Source organism: Dromiciops gliroides, chromosome 2, assembly GCF_019393635.1.
Source record: "Dromiciops gliroides isolate mDroGli1 chromosome 2, mDroGli1.pri, whole genome shotgun sequence".
Lineage (NCBI taxonomy): Eukaryota > Metazoa > Chordata > Mammalia > Microbiotheria > Microbiotheriidae > Dromiciops > Dromiciops gliroides.
In genome coordinates this window covers 191,833,053-191,852,105 of record NC_057862.1, presented here as the reverse complement: position 1 = coordinate 191,852,105, position 19,053 = coordinate 191,833,053, and the positions used below count along the sequence as shown (strand labels likewise).

Here is a 19,053-nt window from a genome sequence, read left to right as displayed (position 1 = left end):
CTCTTACTTTATCTTCAGAGTCCTTTTTGAGTGCTCCTGTCCTGAGACTAATTCATATTTTTCCTGGAAGCTTTGGATATAGGAGTCCTGATGTTGCTATCCTCTTCTGAGGGTGCACCTCAATCTTCCTTATCACTAAAAGAAACTTTCTATGGTCTGCATCTTTCTTGCAGGGCAATGAGGGTTAATTGACTTGCCCAGGGTCACACAGCTAGTAAGTGTCAAGTGTCTGAGACTGGATTTGAACTCAGGTCCTCCTGAATCTAGGGCTGGTGCTTTATCCACTGCGCCACTTAGCTGCCCTTTGTGGTATATGATTGTAATGGAATATTATTGTACTATAAGAAATGACAAGTAGGATGATATGAGAAAAGCCTGGAAAGACTTATATGAACTGATGTATAATGAACAGAATCAGGAGAATGTTGTACACTGTAACAGCAGTATTGTTTCATGAAGAACTGTGAATGACTAGGCTATTCTCAGAAATACAGTGATCCAAGATAATCCCAAAGGACTAATGATGAAGCATACTATCCACCTCCAAAGAAAGAATTGATATTGATTGAACACAGATTGAAGCATGCTATTTTTTGCTTTCATTTTTTCCTTTTATTTGAGTCTTGTACAAAATGACTAATATGAAAGAAAATGTTTTAAATTGCATATGTCAACTATATCTATTTTGGGTTTTTTTTGGGGGGGCAGGGCATGAGGGTTAAGTGACTTGCCCAAGGTCACACCAGCTAGTAAATGTCAAGTGTCTGAACCTGAATTTGAACTCATGTCCTCCCGAGTCCAAGTACAGTGCTTTATCCACTGCACCACATAGCTGCCCCTGTACAATTTATATCTGATTATTTACTGCCTAATGGAGGGGTAGAATTTGGAACTCAAAACTTTAAAAGAAAAATTTTTATTTTATTAATAAAGTTTTTCCCCCCGTTACATGTAAAGATAGTTCTCAACTTTTGTTTATACAAGCTTTCCAATTTCAGATTTTTCTTCCTCCCTCCCCTCCCCTCACCCCCTAGACAGCAGGTAATCTGATATAGGTTTTATATATATATGCACATAAAATTTTTTTTTTAAATGTTGAATTGGGAAAAGTTTACTGGAAATTTCCTAGGTTGTAGGCTAGCCTAATACACATTTATTTGGATTTTAGGGATTGAGAATATCATTCTCCAAATTTCTCTCAATTACTAAACATCTTAAAAATTGTTAAAAGTAAGAGGACACCTTTGGGGAATCGACACTTAGCTAACCAAATGTTAAAAGTTTAGAGTTGGAACAATATTTAACATTTAGTTAATTTTAATGCACTTTTGTCACAGGAAGCTGAGGCCATAAAGAAAGTTAGTGATAGCCAGGACTGTCAGTCAGTAAGCATTTATGAGGTTCTTTCTCTGTGCCAGTACTGACTAACTGATGCCTCAGTTTTTGTTTGTTTGTTTGTTTGTTTGTCTTTTTGTGAGGCAATTGGGGTTACCTGACTTGCCCAGTGTCACACAGCTAGTAAGTGTTAAGTGTCTGAGGCTGGATTTGAACTCAGGTCCTCCTGACTCCAGGGCCAGTACTCTTTCCACTGCGCCACCTAGCTGCCCCCAGTATTATTTTCTCTATACCATACTGACTTTTGTGACACATGCATACATTGGAGATATTGCAGGTTTGGTTCTAGACAACAACAATAAAGCAAATATCACAATAAAATGAGTCACAATGAATTTTTTTGTTTCCTGGTGCATATAAAAGTTATACTTACCACTATACTGTAGTTTGAGTGTGCTGGTTGCTGACTGATGAGGGTGATGGCTGTTGAAGGCTGAGGTGGCAATTTCTTAAAATAAGTCAGCAGTGTTTGCCATATCAGTTGACTCTTCCTTTTACCTGAACATTTAGAGGCCATTGTAGAGTTATTAATTGGCCTGTTTTCAATATTGTTTTGTGTCAGGAATTAGGGAGGCCTGAGGAAATGGTGAGGGAGGAGAACTGTCCAGTGGGTGACAAGCAGTCAGAACACACTCAATATTTATCCATTAAGTTCTTGTCTTATATGGGCCTGGTTTATGGTTCCCTAAAACAATGACAATAGTAACATCAAAGATCACTGATTACGGATTACCACAATAGATATAACAATGATAAAAAGTCTGAAATATGGTGAGAATTACCAAGATGTGACACAGAAGCACAGTGCGAACCCATGATGTTGGAAAAATGGTGCCAATCAACTTGCTCAACACAGGTTTGCCACAGACCTTCAATTTGTTAAAAAAAAAAAAAAAAGGTACTATCTGTGAAGTGCAATAAAGTGAATCACAATAAAATGAGGTATACCTGTATTACTTGGAGTTGGGGGGGGAGGGGAATCAACTCCTGATAAGTAGGAATGATGTGAATGTGGAAAGAAGAGATAGAATAGTTTGATTTGAATATTTCTCCTTTTACTCATTATTTTCATTTATAGCTGTGCAATCAGAGACTCTGTGCATGAGGAGAGATTTGTTCTATGGCCTCGGAGCTGGTGCCGGGGATGATGGCGGCTGCCCAGAGCTGGCAAAGCCCTCTATCTTCAGTACCTGGAGAGGGCCTGCGATTAGACCAGTTCTTGCGACAGACGTCAGCCATCTTCAACAGGAATATCTCTAGGTATGCTAATCTAGTTTAGTATGACAGTTTGCCATCATGTCCAAGTTTTCTTTCAGAGTATGACTTATCAGTTGTGTCTTAAAATATGTAAATTTTGTTTTTAAGCCCCAAACTCTTCTAAGATGTAGTAGCATTTTATTTGTTTTATTTTATTTTTATTTTTGCAGGGCAGGTGAGGGTTAAGTGACTTGCCCATGGGTAACACAGCTAGTAAGTGCCAAGTGTCTGAGGTCGATTTGAACTCAGGTCCTCCTGAATCCAGGCCGGTCCTTTATCCACTGTGCCACCTTAGCTACCCCCTATAGTAGCATTTTTTAAAGTGTGTGTGTGAGCAGAAAACCATGTAAGATGAAAGCATCTTTGTGTGCTGGTTGAAGGTACAAAGCAGTTGTTTTATGCCACCCTTTAGAGACTGAAGAAGAAATGACCATAACTGGTTGGATGGCAGCAGAGTGTTCAATTGAAGACCTTTTCTTTGCTTATAATTGCATTTAACCTCTTGACTTGGCTCCAGCTCAGCTTCCTTCAGAAAGGACACAGCAGTATTAACATATCTTCTTTTTTGTCTAGCATATTCATTTTTGGTATTCATTGATGATGTTATTTATGATAAGATTTTAAAAATAATACAGTATAGTGGTTAGAGAGCTGGCCTTGAAGCTAAGAAGATCTAGATTCTAGTCCCTGCCTCTGACACATCCTGGCTGTTTGACCCTAGCAATCAGTCAAACCTCTCAGTGGAGTTGCTCTTGGCATGTAAGACTCTAAGCTGAAAGAATGTGCTCATCTGCATTGGTAGAAGGAGCTTCCTCACACAGAAATTCCATGTACCAGTGAAATCACAGGGTCAATCCCTATCTTTTTATAAAATAAAATAGCAGTCAACTTTAGCAGAATTTCTTAGGTGTGGGCAACTTTCACTTTTCTGTAGACAGGCCCAGTGGCTTGCCCTGCCAGTATCTTAATTATTAACATTTCCCAGCTCTGCTTGTGGAATCAGCATTCTTCATCTTCTTAACAGTGATGACAGTGAAGATGGACTGGATGACAACCCTTTGTTGCCTCAATCTGGGGATCCCTTGATACAAGTTAAGGAAGAACCACCCAACTCTTGCTTGGGGAAAGCTCTGGAGCAAGCAATTCTGAATGTTAAACACATATCACTGAACGGAGTCCTGCAGTCAGGTCAGTCTGCTGGCCGAATGCCCTTCCTGGGTCTAGAAACACTCTTTGTAAGTCTATTTGGTATATCATTCTGCTGTTTTTTGGTGCTTCTTTACACCAGAACCAAATCTGAGAAAGGAAATTTATATAAATTTCTCTAAGCTAAAGAAAAGCAGAAAGTGGCTGAAGGTAAGGGATGACAAATAACGATAACTGATTTTAACTATTGTAAAAAGAATTTAAAAACTTAAGAGATGGGGATCTGCTTTGTTGGGTTACTGTTCCAAGATAAGGTTCTTTTTAAGCCAAGCATTAGTTTGGGAGAAGTGTAACGGGAGTTTGAAAAATGCTAGTCTGGTTTTTCTCTAGTCATTGAACAGTGATTACCTGCTATTGGCCAGATTGAACTAATTGGTCATTTTTTTACTTGTGATGATAATTTCTTGATTTCATGTAATATCTTTGTTCTCGGGAGTTTGACATTATTTAATGTATATTAATCGGCTTTTGGTTCATAGATTTAGAGCCGGGAGGGAATTGTAGAAGTCATTGAATCCAACCTTCCTTCCATTTTACAAATGAGGAAACTGTAGACTAGAGCTAGAGAGGGCATGTTAATTGGCTCACAGTCACAAGTTCCTGACTCCAAATCCCCTGCCTACCCTCTGCATCATGCTGCCCCTCCGAAACTTATTTTTATGTGAACTTAACAAATTCCAAATAAAATGAATATTTCCATCTACATAGTAGAACAGAGAATATGGTACAGTTTTTGTTTATTTTCACAGTGCCTTTATAAAGTCAGTGCTACTAAACATGTAACACGTTTCCCTTCAATAACCAAATTCTCTAGCTTCTTGGAAATAGACTTTTTTTTTTTACAGGCTGGCACACATTGCTTTGTGGTTTGTTTCCTTATTCCTTTATTCTTTTCTTCTTGTTGGGGTGGTAGGTGTTGGTTTTTGTTTTTTGTTTTTAAATGTCCTGGTACATTGGGGTTTAATTATCATACTTTTTCTTTTTCCTTTTTTTTGGCTAAACTTAACAGACACAAAATAAAATTAACATTACCATATATGTTATAGAACAGAAAAGAGATGATTGTAAATGAAACTGAATTTCAATTACATAGAACTTAACTTTTTTTTTTTTGGCTGGGCTATGTGGGGGTTAAGCTACTTTCCCAGGATCACACAGCTAGTAAATGTCAAGTGTCTGAGGCCAGATTTGAACTAAGGTACTCCTGACTCCAGGGCCGGTGCTTTATCCACTGCGCTGCCCCCTCAAACTTAACTTTTTAACGTACATAACAAATTAAACATATATTTCAAAGCCTGCTTGCTTATGTATTTTTTTCTTCCAGCTTTCTGTTCATTACTAATTTGGTGAGAGGAGGAAACCTAGTTCTTCTCTTCACTTTCTCTCCACTCCTCTTGTATTTGAAAAGACAAGAAAAATAAAATAGTTGTAAGGAATATGTATAGATTAAGCAAAACAATGGTAACATTGGCCAGACCCCAAAATATATGTTTCACTTTATATACCCAACACCTCTGTCAGAAATTGATAGCATGCTTCATTATTAGGCTTCTAGGGTCATGGTTGTTAATTTCATTAATCAGAATTCTTCTTAGCTGACAACACTGTACATGAAGGATGGCCATATAATTTTGTGATGCTGGAAGATAGATTGGGACCACCTTGTGAAGGCTTTCCTTTTTTGGGGGGGGAGGGAGCTGGGCAATGAGGGTTAAGTGACTTGTGCAGGGTAAGTGTCAAATGTCTGAGGTTAGATTTGAATTCAGGTCTTCCTGAATCCAGGGCTGGTGCTTTATAACACTTCGCCACCTAGCTACCCCTGAAAGGCTTTCCTTTTCTAGGAAAACAGGAATGATCTTTGTGATTGCCATTAAATCCTCAATTCCAATCCACATATATTTATTTATTAAATATCCGCTATATGCAAGTCTCTGGGATTTGCCCCAAGAATTCAGAGATATCCAACATTTCCTGCTCTCCAGGAAAATATGGTAGAGTTAGAGCCATATGTAAGTATTTCCCATACCAAGCCTTACCCTCCTCTTCTATCCCAGGGCATTTTGCTAAGTGATGAGTCCAGTGACACAGACTCTCCAAGTGAAGAAGATGGGGATGATGAAATCAATCTCACCAGAGAGGAGCTCCACAACATGCTGAGGTTGCACAAATATAAGAAACTACATCAGAATAAGTACAGCAAGGACAAGGAGGTGAGATTGAAGTATAATCCTCTGCTCTGTGCAAGCAGCCTCTGTTCTAGATTGTGCCTTACATATGAAAATACATTGTTTTAACATCTTTAAATGCTTTAAAAAAACAAGCAAAACTTCAAGCATTACACACTCCTAAATTATGATACCATCCTGAAAGACATTTTCTTTTACTTTATACATTTGCCATCTATGAAGCATCTCATCTGATCAAGGCTAGTTCTCTGGGTCAAATTTCTTACGTTTATTAGACTTGGCTTAATACATGTTCAGCAGCAACACAGAGATGGCACCCCCCACCCCCACACTCCCCACCCCATCTACTCACAGTCAGTGTCAAGGGGTAGCTCCATCAGAAGGTTTCAGGGAATACTGAAAAACCCTTGAAATCTGCAAACATATTAGAAACGTAGGCGAAAATTTATCTATCCAGTGTGCTTCAAGCTTTGGCTATTCTCTTTGTAAATTTCTACTTCCAATAGTAATCGTTGAAAGTTATATTTTCACCAGAATATTGGTCCTGGGGCTCTTAGTTTTTGAAATAGAAAGTTTTCCTTATTGATTTTTTGCTAAATAGAAAAGTGCCTTGTGGCAAATTAGCTTTGCTATTCTGTGGGTTTGAGTCTCTGACTGTGGGGTAGCTTATTAGGATATAGCCTTTGGAAAAAACACAAAGCAAATTGCCCAATTGCATTGACATATCCTCTTCACTGATTAAAGGAATATTCTGCACTATATATAAAACCAGTCAGGCAAAATTAGTGATTTCCTATTACCGAGATTCTGTAGAAGCATGTAATTAGTACACGCTTAATGCTCCAGTTGTTAGAACCCATAGTATGATGGTAACTTGTGCTGCCTCTTTTGGGGGGGGGGGGGCCCCACGGGGCAGTGGGGGTTAAGTGACTTGCCCAGTGTCACACAGCTAATGAGTGTCAGTGTCTGAGGCTGGATTTGAACTCAGGTCCCTCTGAATCCAAGGCGGTGCTTTATCCACTGCGGCCACCTAGCCGCCCCCAGCATGTATGCTTTTAATTTTTAAAAAATGAGGCAGGGGCAGCTAGGTGGCGCAGTGGCTAAAGCACCAGCCTTGGATTCAGGAGGTCCTGAGTTCAAATTCGGCTTCAGACACTTGACACTTACTAGCTGTGTGACCTTGGGCAAGTTACTTAACCCTCATTGCCCCACCAAAAAAAACCAAACAAAAAAACACCCATGCTAGTAAGAGACAGTGATGTGAAGATAAACAGGAAATAAGGAGTTAAAGGAGGTGAGGATATCTTAAATGGCCAGTGCTCATTAAGTCCAAATTCTGAGACCACCAGCATTTTCGGTATGGTCTTGCATGGTAGAAACTTGTCTCCTCGGGAACTGCTAGACATGAAGATATAATGGTTTCCTTATCTACAAGGGTCCCAGCTGTACAAGCCTAGTGCAGACTGTCTGGGCTTGTCTTGACTCCCAAGTACACACAAGGAATCCAGTTTGGGATGCAGAAACAAATTATATCAGCTTTTGGGGGGGTGGGAGGGGGTGGCTTCGTCCTTGACCCTTTCAGTGCCTCCTGCATACTTTGGGTCCAGTGTTTCTGAAAATAGGACAACTCAGAAAGATAAGATCAGGAGATTCCTTAACCAGTCCTTCACATTTCTAATGTAAAGATACTAAGGAAGAGGAGATCTCTAAAAAAACATAAGCTACAGTTCTCAAACTGAAGCATCAGAACTGAGCCAAACATTTCTGATTCTGATTAAGTAGTGATAAGGATTTTCCTCTCCTAGACTGTTTCTATCATTCTGTTGTAAACTTAACTTCTCTCTTCATATTACTGTGAATTATGCCATAGTTGAACTACACGAACAGTGAAAGACAATTGTCTTTTAAGATATTGAGCATTACCTTGATAATTCTACATTGAAGCATTTGTGCTTTTTTTTTTTTTTAATTTTTGCAGGGCAATGAGGGTTAAGTGACTTGCCCAGGGTCACACAGCTAGTAAGTGTCAAGTGTCTGAGGCCGGATTTGAACTCAGGTCATTCTGAATCCAGGGCCAGTGCTTTAGCCACTGCGCCACCTAGCTGCCCCTGCATTTGTGCTTTTTTAACTAAAGGTTTAATTGTGTTGAGGCAATAGCCAAATCTTTCTCGCTATCTCTTTTCAGTTGCAGCAGTACCAGTACTATAGTGCAGGGCTACTTTCCACATATGACCCTTTTTATGAGCAGCAGCGGCATGTACTTGGGCCCAAGAAAAAGAAATTCAAAGAGGAAAAAAAATTGAAAGGCAAGTATCCATACTGACTTTTCCATTCTCATCCTGTACTCTTAGCTTCAGGACCTTGGGGGAAAAAATTAAACTAAATACCTGCCCTTTCCACAAGGTTTCTACAATTCACACTCTACCCTTGGAAGGATATCAATTATTCTAGCCTTGGTAAATTACTTTATGTTTGGCCTGCTTAATCTTGTTCTGTGATGTAGTTCATCTTTAAACATCATAAATGTGTTTTGTGTTTTGTTTTTTGTTTTTGTTTTTTGCAGGGCAATGAGGGTTAAGTGACTTGCCTCAGGGTTCACACATCTAGTAAAGTGCCAAGTGTTTATGGCTGGATTTCAACTCAGGTCTTCCTGAATACTGGGACAGTGCTTTACTCACTGTGCCACTAGCTGCCCCCAATCAATACATGTGCATCGCTATTAAATTTTAGTCTTCTACGTGAATGGTTTACGGAATATCCATAGTTATTTTATGTTGTGTTATTAGAAAATTTATATGTCCAACAATTGAGGAAGAGCTGACTTAATTGTATGTCAGTACAGTGTAGTATATTAGTATAGTACAGTTATCCTTTCCACATTGCAAGGGCAAGGGGTACAGTGCCCCTGCGATCTGGAAAGTCTGCATAAAATTTTTTGGCCCTCCCTTCACACCAGAGAAATCTATAGTATCATGGGTTTTTTGTGTTTTTTGTTTTTGCGGGGCAATGGGGGTTAAGTGACTTGCCCAGGGTCACACAGCTATTAAGTGTCAAGTGTCTGAGGCCAGATTTGAACTCAGGTACTTCTGAATCCAGGGCCGGTGCTTTATCCACTGCGCCACCTAGCCGCCCCCCTTATCATGGTATTAAATGATAAATATTCCCAATCCAGGAAAAAAAAAAGAACTATGGAATCTAGATGTAGATTGAATCATACAATTTTTTTTGTTATTTTTCTTTTTTGAGGATTTTTCCTTTTTGCTCTGATTCTTCTTGCACTAATACAGAAATATGTTTAATGTGATTGTACATATATAACCTATATCAGATTGCTTGCTGTCTTGGGGAGTGGGGAGGGGCAGAGAGAAAAAAATTGAAACTAGAAATCTTGTAAAAACAAATGTTGAAAACTATCTCTACATGTAACTGGAAAATAATAAAATACTTTTATGGAAAAAAATAACCTATGTTGATATATAATTACTGCACATATGTTGTTTTAAAGTTTTTTTCTGTGTTTTCTGTGGTTTCCACAAAATTCCCATGTAATTTCTCTATGCTGACCTGCAATATAGTGAAACTTTGAAGAGGAAAGTCATGATGTGGAAGGGATAAATGGTATATAGTGATAACTGTTCGTGTCATAAAATGGCACAATATAAAAGAAATGCAAAGAAACAAATGAAAATACTTACATGAAGTGGATGGAAATCAGGGTTAGAGAATTAAATCACATTAGTTGCGTGTGTGTTTATATATTTAAAGGTCAGATTCCTGCAAATACGTTGGGATCCATTTATTTTGGGGAGAGTCAACTTTATTATTCTGTTCTTTTCTATGTTGTTGTTGAATTTCTTGTTGTGTAAAGTTCCCCACCCTGGCGTCCCTTACTTGTCCTAGATTGGAGATCTCCCTAGATGCTAAGGCTGTGTCCAGTTAAGCACAAGCTCCAGCAGCTTTTGCTCAGCTGGGAAGTGGTCAGATGGGCTTTGAGTGACAGACTCTGTGCCTTTCTTCCAAGGGCCATTGTTCCCTAAAAGAAGATTGGTCCTAGCGAGTGATTGCATCACCCACCCATAAAGCACAGCTTCAGGCTTTGTAAGCAGTTGTGCTGTTATGTTGGTGGAAGGTGGATGATGTCATGTATCCTTGAAGTATTAAAATGAGAGTTTCCATGCTTCCAGCTGTATAAGAAAATAGCAAAAAATAAATAAATAAATTTAAGTTGGTTGCAAGTAGGGCAAGAATTTTACCTATTTTACTTGATGGCAATAAAAATGGGTGGAGTTAGGGGCAGCTAGGTGGAGCAGTGGATAGAGCACCAGCCCTGGAGTCAGGAGTACCCAGTTCAAATCCGGCCTCAGACACTTGACACTTACTAGCTGTGTGATCCTGGGCAAGTCACTTAACCCCCATTGCCTCACTTAAAAAAAAAAATGGGTGGAGTCCAGAACACTTAGCCCATTGTTTAGAGCAGTTATTTCCCTTCTTATCAGCATTCCCTACTTTTGTTGTCCACCTCATGCTTTGTAATGTTGAAAATGAGTGCTGAGAGGAAAAAGATTATTTGCAGAATGCAGAGTGAAGAGAAATTTTGGGAGTGTGTTATAATTGCTGCTCTCTGAGATGATTTACAATAGATTACCTTCTTATGGTCCTCATTGGAAGCCTTGTAGTTGTGTATTTGCCAGGAAATGTGGTTTCCTTTCTTAATTGAACTCTTAGCAGCTGGAAATCTGGAAGGAAACAGGAAGAGAAGGTTATGAACTATCTATGTGAAGCAGATTTCATTTCACTAAAAGTCTGAACACCAATTCTGGAGGCTATTTTCAGACATCTTCCCGTCTTTATTCTTTTCCACATCCCTCTTGTTTATCTCCTTGCTTTTCCTCATCCTTTTCCACTACCCACACTTTTGTTTCTAACCCTTAAGTGTTTCTACTGAAATTTTGGTTTATTGCCAATCAAATCTTTTTTTTTTTTTCCCCTCTTATGTCTGTCAATTCCTGTTATTTACCTGATGTTCCTGCCAGGTCAGAATAAATTCTCTTTCCTGATGACTGCCATTTGACATTAATATCCCTCAGGCTTCCTTTTTTAGTTTGCATCTTTGAGAATTCTTAGTTCTCTAGCATGTAGTCTGTATTTTTTGTTCACTTAAGTAGAGGGCAGATGAATTTTTATTATCCAGGTTACTAAGTTCTTTTGGAATGACAATGAGTTTGAATATGAACGTAAATGTTAGGCACAGTTGGGAAAAAACCTTGAAACCTCCCTGATGTGGAAAAGTAATTCTTTGGATCTTACCTGTGTATAAGTAAGACAGAAAACCCACAGCCTTGTGACAATGTGCCCCTTTTTATAGCCAAGTTGAAAAAAGTGAGAGAAAAAAGAGACGGAGGGAGGAAGAGCTTTTCTTCTGAGGAATCTCCACGGCGCCACCATCACCAGACCAAAGTCTTTGCCAAGTTCTCTCATGATGCTCCTCTCCCTGGCTCTAAGAAGAAGCATTTGTCCATTGAGCAGCTTAATGCTCGCCGACGGAAAGTGTGGCTTAGCATTGTGAAAAAGGAACTACCAAAGGTGAGTCGTCCCACACATCCTGTGCATGAAGTAAGGAGACAGGTAAATCACTGTGGATACAGCAGAAGAGGCAAGTAAACCAGGCTTCCTCACAAGGAAGGGGGGTGGGGGGAAGGTTTGCATTGAGGATTAAGAAAAATGTGGAAGGATTATCAACGCTTCCTTCTAGGTTTGGATCTGAAGAGATTCCATATTATGCGTCATCCCTTTTTCTATAATGGGAGGGAGGTTTCACTGGCGAAGAGCTGTGTGGTATGTTGGCATGTGTAGAACACCTCAGGCAAATAGAGATATGATAGCATCTAAGAGTAATATCAAGGGGGACAGCTAGATGGCACAGTGGATAAAGCACTGGCCCTGGAATTCAGGAGGATCTGAGTTCAAATTTGCCCTCAGATACTTGACACTTACCAGCTTGTGTGATCCTGGGCAAGTCACTTAACCCTCATTGCCCCACCCAAAATAATTTTTTTTTAAAAACCGTTGTAATATCAAAGGAATAGGGAGATGCACAAGTGATGTTTTTGTAGAATACTTGAAAATATCTTGATGGCCTTGAATAATAACAAAGTCAGGATGGAAGAGTGTTAAAAATTAAAACAGTGATCCTGAACGATCTTTTAAACTGGATTGTGCAACCTTTTCAGCTGAGAAAGGGGCAATATAGCATTTTGAGAAGGAGCAATTGCCATTTTTAAAAGAAGCCAAACATCCCTAAACAATTAGGAGGTAAGACTAACCCTTAAGGGACTTCAGGTTGGACTTCTGTTCTGGCTATGTGGGGATAGCTGTACAGTGACTTAGGTATGCCATTCAGCAATTCTCTTTTCCTTTTGTTTTTCCACACCACACATATACACACAAATGAAATCCAACCTTAATGTGAGACTGGTACGATTCTCAACTGAGGGGGAATGTTTGTGGGTGAAGTGGCTACAACAGGAGATGAGAACCAGGAACTCTAGGACATGCCACAAGGTAGGAAAGGGGTGACAGACTGCCAAGCCACATTACATGGCTCATACATGGCTTACCTTGGCCCTCTCACGGCATTGGATAGTATCTCGTGATTATTTAGCAGCCATTTGCTTAGGTTGGAGTTAAAGTTTGGACCACAAACTAGAAACCCACAGCAGCACTATATGGAGATTTCTAGCATTTTTGTTTCCAGCTATCCCTTACAAAGTGACCTTGAAGAGAGTGGGTTCTGATCAAGGTAGGAGGGGAAAAAAAGTACAAATAGGATTTGAGGATAAAGGGAGGAGAAATTTGTCTGGTTTTTTTCTTTCCTTTTTCAGGCCCTGCATATGTATAGTTTAGATTCTTTCCACAAATATACCAAAGACTTGATGAAATAGCTAAAATTTTGACCTTTTCTTTCTTGTCTTGATGGTAGTTAATATTTATTAACAACTTCAGGAGTGATGCTGAAATTGCAGTTCTGTATCAATTTTAACAAGTCTTTCCCTGGGAATTAGCTGCTTCATTTCTGTTTTGCATAATAATTAAAAAAATTGAATAGTAACTTCATTACCAGACTCGATAGATACACACACACATCATGTGGGAAGAAGTTGATCCTAAATGATATGTTCTTCCTTTAATTTTTAGGCCAACAAGCAGAAAGCTTCAGCCCGTAACCTATTTCTCACCAATAGCCGAAAGGTAAGCTTGAAGTTTTATACTTTTTGCACGTTTTATGTTATGATTAAAATCTGGAGTAAATTCTTATCTTCTTGATCTCTCCTCAGTGCACTGGTTGTCTTCTTTTTGCTGATTAGCTTAATCAGCAAACTCAAGACTTTCCATTCTATCCAAATCCCTTTTTTTAAAAAAATTTAATCATTTGTCTTCCATTTGGTAAATAAAGTTTTCTTGGAATTTTGATACTTGCCATATCTTTTAGCCACTTTAGTAAAATCCTTGACCCTTGTAAAAGAGAGAGTAAAAAATTCAGTTCAAATCAGCAAACATTTCTTTTATGTTTTAAGACTAGTATTTTGGAGAACCAAGCTGCATCAATTGATAGAATATGTTTTTTATTATCCATAAGACAAAGAAAATAGGATGAAAATTTTATTTCAAAGCAAAATTATAATAATTTTTGTATCAGTTGACTCACCTGATCCATCTAGTGTCAAACATTTTCAAAAAAGAGTTTATGGTCATTGTTCTTCTTAATCCTTGCAGACCTATTATGGCTTGAGTCAATACTGTTTTCCCCTACTAATGAGGTAATTTAATCATTTTTTAATTTAGGTAATTTAGTCAATTTAGTAGGATTTCATTTGTTATGCTTCAGTTCAGTGGTAATACCCCTAAATCTGACTTGACTTTACTCCTTCTCTTTCCCCAATCTCAGTTCCATTTTGTTCTTTCCTCTAGAAACCTTTTCCTTCTTAATTTATTGCTGCTCCTCTCTTGCCCAATCTCAGCTCTGAATTCCACTGCTTTAACTTGTACTCATATACAGGTGAATGGAGCTGCCAGAAGTCACAATCATGCAAACTAAATACACTACAAATTCATGTTATCCGATTTCAGTTGGGCCCTCATATCAACAAGACAATCCTCTCATTCTCCATAAATGATTCTCCTTATCTTATTCCCCAAAGAAGTTATTTCAGTCTTTCTCTTCTTTTCTTTAGGCTTCCCATATCTTCCCCTCTCCATTCTCTCACCCTTTGGCTTTCTTAGTTTTCTGGCAAACTCTTTCTCTCCCTTTTCTTCACATGAATACCCCTTAACAGCACTCTCCATGCTCTCCTCTATCCTTTGCCTCTAATATTGAAGTGGTCCTTCTTATTGCCAAGGCCAAACCCCTCCCTTCTCTCCTTTCTTCTCAGTAGATGGCCCCCGTCTTATAGGAAGCACTTAATTTTTTTTAACTCATTCATTTTCTCTTGTCTTTGCATCTCTATCTATTTACCTGTCTTCTCCTTTCTTAAAAACCTTCACTAGGTATTCTCAAACTATCATTTTCTTTGCTTTTTTCCCTTTCTCAGCCACATTCCTAGAAAAGCTCTACTTCCTATCCTGTCCTCAACCCTTTGCCACACTAGCTTGCAACCCTATCTCTCAATCAAAACTGTTCTCTCTAAAGTTACTAATGACCTCTTAATTAATAAATCTCTCTTCTTTTCCTTCTTGTGCCCTCTTTTGCATTTAACCCTATTGTCCACTTTTCTAGATATGTTCTTTCTGGGTCCTTCCTATTCCTTTTCCTCCTTGTTTGTTTGACTGCACCTTCCAGTCCCCTCCACGCCCCTCCACAAACAACCTTCTTGTTCCTGAAGATCTTTTACCTTCTCACTCTCCTCTTAATATTTCATTGGCCCTCTTTTACCAAGAAGAAGTCTCATTCTCAGAAGAAGGCTACAGGGAAGGGCCATAGTGGTAATGAGGGCCAACCACCTGAGAGGCCAGCTCTCACATAGTGGCACTTATTAAAAATTTTGGCTCTGGCAGGGAAAAATAAACCAAGGCTCTACTGAGCCCTGTTCTCTTCTCTGTCCATATCAGCTCCCAGGGATTTTATTATATCTCTGTAGAAGAATCACATATTTACCTGTCTAGCCTCTATCTCTTCTTTGAGCTTTAGCCCCACTTCACACCAGCTGCCTATTGAACATTTCAACTGGATGTCCTGAAGACATTTTAAAATGTGTAAAACAGAGTTTGGTATCTTTCCCCAAAACTCGGCTCTTCCAACTTCCTGTTTCTCTGGAAGACAACACCATTCTTCTGTTCTCCCATGTTCATAAGCTATAGGCATTATCCTTGACTACTCATTCTTCCTCATCTTGCCTATCCATTCCGTTGCCAAATTTTACTGTTACTACTTCCACAAACCCAACCCTTTTTTCTCTTCATACAAGTCCCACGTTAATTTAGGTCCCTCATCATCTCTTCCCTAGACTATAACAGTGTCCTTCTAATTGGTCTCCCTGCTGTTAAGTCTCTTTCCATTCCATTCTGTCCTATATAGTGCTGCTAAAGTGATTGTCCTCCTTAATTGCCTTGTATGTAACTACCTTGTACTTATTCTATATATAATTTCTTTGAGTGGGTCATTGTTTTGTCATTAGTGCTAGTAGTATCACAGTTTTAACACCTCTGCCTGGAATCGGTAGGTGCTTAAGAAGTGATTGTTGATGGATTGATCTATTGATATGGCTCTCTATATTCTTTATATAGGGCACTCTATATTCTTTATAGACCATTTTCCTCTTCTATATTTCTCTCTTGCATTGATTGCCCTACCTATCTTATGTACTGTCTATTGAGTGCTTCAATTCTGTTTCATTTGTAGACCCCAACCTCTAGTAGCAAGATGTTGCTCATAATACTTCATTAAGTATTCCATCCCCCTCAGTGCTTATCACTAAAAGATCCACCACATATCTCTAAGAACTAGTAAATACAGTTACTAAGACAAGTCCTTCTTTATAAGTACACAAGTGAAACTTCTATCTGCTTCAGCCTATAACATTATAATCTCTTTTGGTTGCTTGTTTTTAAGTCATTCCAGAGTATTTTTCTGGTAATAGAATAACCCAAAATGAACTTACTAATATTTAAGTGATGTTATTTGTAATGAATATGGATAGAAGAGTTGTGTTTGTCATAGAAGACCAATATTGATGTTTAGGATCAGGGAGAACTGACATGTAGTATTTTGTTTTTTCTACTATGTTGGTTCTTTCTCTTTGCAGCTTGCCCACCAATGTATGAGGGAAGTACGACGTGCTGCCATCCAAGCTCAAAAGAACTGTAAGGAGACCCTACCTCGAGCTCGCCGCCTCACAAAGGAAATGCTTCTGTATTGGAAGAAGTATGAAAAGGTGGAAAAGGAGCACCGTAAACGTGCTGAGAAGGAGGCCCTGGAGCAGCGTAAACTAGATGAAGAGATGAGGGAGGTAGGATGAAGGCAAAAATCTTAACAAGCTCTCTTTGCAATATCCAGGTCAAAATTGTTCATATTTATTTCATTGGTTTCTAAATTGAACCAGACATTGTCAAATTTTCCTTTTTAAGAAGCATGACCTTTTCTTTAATTCTTGGTTTTTGTGGTTGTTGGGATATGTTGCATGACTAGAAATCCGGTTAGATGTTTTTGTGTTTTAGTTATGCTTCTCATTCTAACCTTTACCACTACCCTCATGCTCACAACCCACATGTGGGTTGGCTTGATTCGAGTGTTACAGTGCTATCAGCTACTGTTTGGATCTACTAGACAGGCAGAGTGCCAGGTTAAATTAGCCTGGGGCCAGATGAGGTCAGGTGCCTTTTGTTCCCTGCCTATTATTCAAGATGTAGGCCACACAATTACTGAGCATAAAGTGCAGGGCTGGGTTGAGGTCTACATGTAGTGCTATTTGTGCACACATAGTGGAGTGGGGGAGCAGAAGCATACATGCAGCCAGTAAACAGGTAGGTTGGAGGATGGATACAAGGAAAAAAAAGGTGGATGGACAGGCAACAGTTGAACAGAGAACTTAGAGACATACTCTGCAAAGAAATGAGAGAGGTGGGTGGTGAAGCAAAAGTTGAACAGATTTGTTCAGAATAAAGGACTGACCAAAACCTAGGACAATTCCCCTGGTCTTCAGGGTGTTCAGACCACAGCACAGGCCAGGCAGGTGCAGAATGTGCCTCTCCTTAAACTGTACCACCTGGGACCCTGTGAAGCTTGGGACAGTGCAGCCTGGAAGCAGTGCCCCACTTTAAGGAGTTAAAAGTCAAGTAAAAGACAGGCAAGGTGAGGAGACAAAGAAAGATGCAGACCATAGAAAGTTTCTTTTAGTGATAAGGAAGATTGAGGTGCACCCTCAGAAGAGGATAGCAACATCAAGACTCCTATATCCAAAGCTTCCAGGAAAAATATGAATTAGTCAAAGGACAGGAGCACTCAAAAAGGACTCTGAAGATAAAGTAAGAGAGGTAGAGGAAAAAATGGAAAGAGAAATGAGAGTGATGCAGGAAAGTCATGAAAAAAGGTCAACAGCTTCAAAAGGCCAAATGGAAAGCTCTCTGAAGAAGATAATTGCCTAAGAATTAGGATTGAACAAATGGAAACTAGTGACTTTATGAGAAACCAAGACACAATAAAGCAAATCCAAATTAATTAAAAAAAAAAAAAAGGGCAATGTGAAATATCTTCTTGGAAAAACAGCTGACCTGGAGAATAGATCCAGGAGAGATCACTTGAAAATTATTGGACTACCTGAAAACCATGATCAAAACAAGAGCTAAGTTTCAGGGAGTTTGCACAGCTATTTTCAGACATACTTCTAGGGACCTGTAAGCTTTCAGTTCTTCCAAGGTGATATGATCCAAGGAGAGGTGTGTTTACTACTCTTCTGGCCTGTGCTCTGGTCTATGAGTGACCACCAACCAGCCTTGCTTTTCTGCCCTGGAACTGTGAGGAGCATCCCACTCCACTGTGGCTGCAAACCTGGGATTGCCATCCAAGACTGAAACCTGGATCCAAGTATGGGCAAAGCTACAGAGTCCTGCCTCAGTCCTAGCAAAGAAACCAGTATAATCTCCTGGCCAATTGTTTGATCCCCTTACCATCTGTGGGCTAAGAGCTCCAGAAGCAGATGCTGCAGCCACTGACTCCAAAATCAATACTTGCAGCAATTTTGTGAGGGAAACAGTTAACAATAGTAACTGTGAAAAAAATTTGAAGCAGAGTAAAGATGATGATGATGGAAGAAGCTGGGAATTGAGGAGTACTGATTGATGATAATGAAGAAAAGGTTTGATTGATGATGGTGGTGAAATGTATGGTACTTACTTTGCTGGGCTACTGTGAAGAAAATTCTTTGTCAGGTCAAAGGTACTATATAAATGTTATCTACTACTGTTGTTGCAAGAATCAACCTTGTGTTTATTATTAGGAAATCTCTCTTTGAAGTACTATATAAATGTAGTTATGATTTTTTTAAATGGGGGGCAGGTAGGTGGCGCAGTGGACAAAGCACCAGCCCTGGATTCAGGAGGACTTGAGTTGAAATCCAGCCTCAGACACTTGACACTTACTAGCTGTGTGACCCTGGGCAAGTCACTTAACCCTCATTGCCCTGCGTCTCCCCCCCCTCCCAAATGATAATCAGGATGCTATCAGAAAAACCCATAGAGATCCCCATGAGCTGATGTAATGTGAAATGTACTGTATACAAAATAACAGCAGTACTGCAAGATGATTTGCTGTGAATGACTTGGTTATTTTCAGCAGCGCAGTGATCCAGCATAACTCTGAAGGTCTTATGAAAAATGCAGTCCATTTACAGAGAGAGAACTTATGGTGTCTGAATACAAATGGAAGCATACTTTTTTTTTTGTTAGTTTCTTTATCTGAAGTTTTGTTTTTGTCTGTTTTCTTTTACAACCTGGCTAAATGTTGAAATGTTTTGCATGA

General features: G+C 39.2%; 1 protein-coding gene across 1 annotated transcript in view; it reads left to right on the top strand.

Annotated features, from left to right (window-relative positions):
• Window positions 1-2,489: 2,489 nt before the first annotated feature.
• INO80 (INO80 complex ATPase subunit) overlaps window positions 2,490-19,053 on the top strand; it is a 91,961-nt gene continuing 75,397 nt past the window's right edge. The window contains 11 exon segments of the mRNA XM_043983217.1: window positions 2,490-2,569; window positions 2,572-2,592; window positions 2,595-2,655; window positions 3,677-3,844; window positions 3,941-3,968; window positions 3,970-4,008; window positions 5,913-6,068; window positions 8,230-8,350; window positions 11,410-11,627; window positions 13,239-13,292; window positions 16,343-16,546. Of these exon segments, the coding sequence (XP_043839152.1) occupies window positions 2,497-2,569; window positions 2,572-2,592; window positions 2,595-2,655; window positions 3,677-3,844; window positions 3,941-3,968; window positions 3,970-4,008; window positions 5,913-6,068; window positions 8,230-8,350; window positions 11,410-11,627; window positions 13,239-13,292; window positions 16,343-16,546 (1,143 nt within the window). The 5' untranslated portion in view covers window positions 2,490-2,496.